We start from the raw sequence: 6,000 nt of genomic DNA, 5'->3' as shown, positions 1-6,000 counted from the left end.
TCTGAGCGCAATACCTATGTAGAAATATGTGATTCAAAGTGTGTGCATTGCCTAAAGTGATGCATGTGCAATAGGTGGAATTTGCATGTTTGTCAGAGTAGAAGTCGAGCTAGTCTACCAGGATTTGTGTGTAGAAACTGCTTGGCTAAGTAGTCCTTATACACTACACTTAATCTTAGTACGATTGATCATCCACAAATAGATGGTCAAACCAAAAGGGTTAATCAAGTGCTAGAGAATATGCTACAATTGTACATTAGCAAGAAGCAAACCAATTGAGAAGATTACTTGCATATATTGGAATTTGCTTATAATAGTTCAAAGCATGTGACTATAGGGTTTAGTCCATTTATGCTTTTATATAGTTTTCAACCTAGATCACCCATTACAATGGGGTTTGCTACGGAGAAGATACAAAAGGTGAAGGATTTTCTTCAAGACCATTTTGATATGCTTCGAGTTGCTGGACAGAATGTTAAGTAAACTCAAGATCGATATAAGAAGTATGTAGATGAACATTGCTGTCTTGCTACTTTCCAAGAAGGAGACAAGGTTTTCCTCAAGGTTTCGAAGCATTCAGGTCGTATGAAGACTGTAAAGTTACTAAAATTTCACCATGATATTGTGGACCGTTTATCGTTCTCAAACGTATAGGTCAAGTGGTATATAAGCTAGCTCTTCGCGAGCACCCACAAGCTCATCATGTTTTTCATGTTAGCTAGTTATAAAAACATCTAGGACAGAATGATAATGTCATTGACATGGATGTGTTAGTTGAAATTATAGAATCGCCAAGAATCCCTCATGAACCCAAAAAGATTTTGGATTTTCATGAGCTTTACACCAGACATCATGTCAAACGATAGGTGTTGGTAAAATGGTTAGATAGACCAGAAGAAGGTTCTACAAGGGACAATGTCTCCGCACTTAATAAATGTTTTCCTACGTTTGTTTTTTAGGATGAAAACGATTCTCCAAAGGGGGGGTAAATGTAAGGACACACATGCAAGGCCATCGGCACGGCCGGACAATGTGTACGCTAGGGGGAGGCTATAAGATAGGATGGTTGGGTGGAGACTAGCACACTTCATTACTCCATCCCTTTCAGACATGTATAACAAATGATATGTTCGTTGACACTTGTAATACGTATTCAAGGCTAGAAGTCTGTTGTTTTGTTCGTTACTTATAAATTTTTTGGCTTAGCTGTTATTCGTCATTGAAGAACCTGGTCTCCTCTCCCTGGATAACCTCCACATCTCATTAGTTTTTTGTATAGGATCGTTGGAATGATACCACATTCTTTATAAATTGTACAAAATTGAATCTAAGACCCAGACGTTTTTGTACAAATCTTTGTCCAATTATCTAAAGCCAGTTGTCTTTTCAACGTTATATTCTTTTGTGTATATGTATTAAGTTTAATACAACAACACACACGTCCTAAACACAAGGCCCTCCTAGGTAAGTGGGTGGACTGGGACACTGGCTTTAGATTATTTTTTGTCTGTAGGATTGATTGACCCATAGTCTATAATTCTTTGTTAGGTTGATAGGTGTTAGGTGGCATGGTTCCGGCTCACAGCTACTGGAGTCTTTGACTCTACTAGTTTTATGTTGCAGGTTAATCAAAAATTACTTACCCATGTGTAATTATTTCGATTCTTGTGATTTCAGGAACATTTCACCTGTAAACAGACTACCCTTGAGACGATTATCCATGACTGTGAAATAGGTAAAATCTTGGAAAACATCTATGAAAGATTGCGTACGACTTCTACACTATTTTCTATTGGCTAACGAAGCCTTAAAACTCCTACCAAAGTACAGTCTTCTCTGAAGACAGTATCGAACTGACAGATGTTAGGTGATCTTTCCTTGACTGGCAGACTGGGCTCCTGCTCACGGCTATTATAGTTTTTTTGCTATGTCGATTTTAGGTTGTAGGTTAATCCAATTTTACTCACCTTTGTTTATTTAATTTAATTTTGTTGTTTTTCAAAAACATACTACCTTTAAACGGTCTATTCATTTGAGGACTATCCATAGAAATTGATAAAATCATGAAAAACTTCTACGAATGATTATGAACGGCATCCATATTATTTTCTACTGGCTGACAAAGCCTTGAAACTCCAACTGTAGTACAATCTTGAGAGCAAGGCTTGGGAAACATTTTTTGTGGACCCGGCTTTGGAACCTTTTCACACGCATATGAAGAGGCTAACTCTAAATTTGAGAGGGATAATCACACTAAAAATCTCATATTATAACTAAAGATTTCATAATTTGAATCGCCCCGAGAACCTTCTTGCCCAAACTTGAGCTGGCCATTTTTCATTTTGAACGGGCTTTGGATAAAGCAAACCTATCTTTTCTCGAGCCCTGCTTGAGAGAGAGAGAGAGAGAGAGAGAGAGAGAGAGAGATCACAAAGCGAGAGATCGAAGCTAGTTCCATTAAAATCCCCTTTCTATTTTCTCCAATTGATCACACAAATTACATGCGGGAAACACAAATCGTCAATAATTTCGCGTACATGGAATCTATGCACTTGGGAACTACTTCTTAGGTCTCAATAAAGGGTACACTATCTTAGTTAATAACATTTTTAGAAATGCTATTTGCATCCATTAAAGGGTAGCTAACCTCCAAAAAGAAAGGGGCTCTGGCATGCATTGCTACTCCAGCGATGGTAGTTACAAGTGACAATAGCGTGTCCACCAACTCTCAACCATTGTCGTGCCTTTCTACCACAATTACATTGTTGCTCCCTCGATTTCCTGTAGCGCATCCTTGCCAGTTCCTTCCATGCTAGTAACTCCATACCTTTGGGCATCTCTAGTTGATCCCATCACCGAGCAAGCCTTGAGGTCTATCCTTAATGTGTAGAACTTAAGGCCCGCGCAACAATTGCCTTGCTCAATGCTAGCTCCATTACAGTCCCCTTCCTCTTCACACACACTTTTTTTTTTTTTTGCAAATCTGTTTTGATTAATTTACCTGTGGGAAATCTCACGGCGAGGAAATCCCACCAAAAAGATCATATATAAAGGGAAGAACACTTAAGTGCTCTTCGATACAAAAGTTCTAAAAGCAAACATATAAGAGCTACAAGATTTCCAAGGATATGTCCCCAATGTCAAAGGCAAAATGTAACGATTGCCTCAACGAAAACTTGAACGATGGAAAAAGATCTGCATCATGCTGGTGAAACATGCGGAGATTGCTGCGGTGCCACAAGGACCATAGCGACCAAAATATGACCCATGCGAAGAAAATGGCAAATTGTTGGACGTAATTTGGAAGAATGCCAAAAAGACAAAATCGTTTGTGGAAGACCGCTGAGGGAAATTGAAGGTGCAAACAAGCAGAAATGCGGCGAAGGAAAGCCTTGGTGCAGTGACACTCCCAAATATATATATACTTAGGGTGGTTACAATATATACTTAGGGTGGTTACAGACTGGGAGTAGCGCCCGCTATTTCTCCCTCTCACAATGAATAGCTCTTATGCACGTCGATTTGGTCGCTGCTCTCCATTACAACATCCATTCTGGAAGAGTTGCCATATCCAAGCTGGCTGTCGACACACGTCCAAATCTGCTAAAGTTTTGGACGACACCCAACCACTGTCCAAATATGACACAACCTTAACCATTTCTTTTTCACCAATCATTTTCTGTTTTGAACAATGTTTACAATAGACTATGTGTATTCCCCTGTCCCATCTCTTGGCCGCCATATGAAAATGGGCTACCATATTTTGCGCAGGCTTCCATTTTCAAATGGCGATGTGTACATATATACATAGATTTAAAATAAGAGAAATCTAGTGTGTGTATTTCTATGTGTGCTCACAAGTGAGCTTGAAAACTGTATAGGACTGGCGATTCAAAACCATTGGTAAGAGCCAAAGAGTCCTGCCGTTGGCGGGTCGCGCGAGCTCGTGGACTTGTATAGGCCAAAAAGAAGACCTACACGAGTTTGCGTCTAGCTCAAGATACTTGGAAGTGCAACCATCTGGAGACGCTGCCATGGCGCCCGAGAAGAAGAACGAGGGCGATAAGGAATCGAGCACCGAACAGTGGTTGGCCTACACGGTGGCGCAAGCGCAGGAGCTGCGTCGTAGTGTGGCGGACTCCACCGACACTGTCCTTCAGTCCACGCGCTCCTACCTTTCCGACCTCCAATCTACCTCCTCCCATTACTCGCATTTCGCCCAGGTATCCCATTTCTCTGTTCATGCAGCCGGTTTTTATTCTCTTTTTCTCCAAGATCGCATAATGCGATATGTAGATGATTTCATTTGTACCCGGTAGCCCTGGAAAACAGCTGCTTACCCTTCCCTGTGGTTGCTGTGTTGATTCATCCATCCAATGTCCACCAAGAAGTTCCTGCAAGTCAAATGCTCAGCAGCATGAGCCTTGTAGCTTGTGAAGTTGTCTCCCTCATATTCTTCTGCATGCCCAGATGCCAGTCAGCTTAGCCATTCATCTTGGAGGAGCTTTACATACGACATGTCACCAATTTGATTCCTCCCATTTTCCCCTCGAATTTTATTTCTGTTTTCACTTCTTGTGATATAAATTTTGAAGCAGCGATTAGGCTCAAGTTCTACGACTATACATTGCTTTGAAGTCATCTATATATGCAAGTGACAGGGACAGGAGGACGAGGTTGGCAATGAAGATGACGACGAAGAGAATGAAGCATCAGTTCAATCACCGTTTTTATCCAATCGCAACAAATCATGCAGTTTATTAGCCTAAGAGAAGTCTTACTCCTACATGATTCCAATGCACATAGGAAGTAGATTGGACACCACTAATTTTAAGGACCCAAAGCTTATATGCACAATGGAGGTCGATACTAGGAGCGTCACAAAGGAAAAGAGGAGTGAAATGTACTTGATATGGACACATCTCCTAGGAGAAGTCTTGCTCAAGAGGAACTCCACCGTGCAACCTAACTAGAATGTAACATTGCTGACTTTAAGGACCCATAGATAATGGACACATTAGAGGTTGAGTGTAGAGGGTCTAGGAAAGTCTTAGAGGAGCGAGAAATGGATAGTACTCGAGACGGACAAGATCTCGAGCTAAGGTCATGACATGGTCTTGTTATATAGAACATGATGTTGAAGTGGTCAAACTTAGGGAGTCGGGACACTATACCGCTTGCCACGTGGCATGTTACCGCAAAAGCGGAGATCCGTATTGTTGCCACATCAGCATGTCAACGCAATCTGCGGAAATCCGTACTTTTGTCCACGTCAGCGGGCAATACTGCCACGTCATTGGTGTCGTATAGTTCTACCACGTCATCAGGTCCTGTCCCCGGGTGGTCATGCCACGTGATCACTTTGTGACATACCCCCCTCTTGAAAGAATCGTAATCGCCCTGGACTACGTCTGCAAAATCAGACATAAGCCATAAACCAGTTTAGTAGACACTGACTCTTTGTACCGACGCACTAGACGACACAAATCCAATACTTGCACAAAGATGACAGTCATTGAACATTCACATCACATTCAAATCATATCACTTAGAATCCATTTAGATCTAGGACCATGATTCTTGGCAACGTATTTAGCAGTCGCATTTAGATCCACCCCGGACCTCACCGATGTCAGATTAACTAATTCTTATTGCGATCATGTCCATAGATTTCTCAAGACCGAAATGTTGCAGTCATTTTGTCTTTTGATCATTTTGTTCCATCCTGCACTCAAACACAATTATATGTGTGAGTAATAAAAAATCAGATTCATTTCTGGGAATTCCAGTTCATCAATCACACACTGATTTCATACTGAACAGAATGTTTCAATTATTCAATCTAGTAATCTTTTCTCTATGTAGCCATCTCATCCCTCAGGAACTCTTGATGCGCTCACCACAGTTTTAAGCTATATCATTCATCATCAGTCATCATCATCATTCAAAATTCATAATTCTTATCTCGAATCGAGATCGGGTTCATTTTGGAGCTGTCAT

At 41.0% G+C, this 6,000-nt stretch overlaps 1 protein-coding gene across 2 annotated transcripts in view; it reads left to right on the top strand.

Annotated features, from left to right (window-relative positions):
• The first annotated feature begins 3,895 nt into the window (after positions 1–3,895).
• Positions 3,896–6,000, top strand: part of LOC147438471 (RGS1-HXK1-interacting protein 1-like) — a 124,335-nt gene continuing 122,230 nt past the window's right edge. Inside the window, exon 1 of one of the 2 annotated variants that reach the window (XM_086484571.1) lies at positions 3,896–4,223. In XM_086484571.1, coding sequence (XP_086340697.1) covers positions 4,035–4,223 — 189 coding nt within the window. In that variant the 5' untranslated portion in view covers positions 3,896–4,034. The remainder of the gene's footprint in view (positions 4,224–6,000) is intronic. The other variant, XM_086484570.1, reaches the window with a different exon arrangement.

This window comes from Adiantum capillus-veneris, chromosome 16, assembly GCF_014529385.1.
Source record: "Adiantum capillus-veneris isolate H3 chromosome 16, ASM1452938v2, whole genome shotgun sequence".
Classification (NCBI taxonomy): domain Eukaryota; kingdom Viridiplantae; phylum Streptophyta; class Polypodiopsida; order Polypodiales; family Pteridaceae; genus Adiantum; species Adiantum capillus-veneris.
The sequence above is the reverse complement of the archived record's forward strand: the minus strand, read 5'-3'. Positions and strand labels throughout refer to the sequence as shown.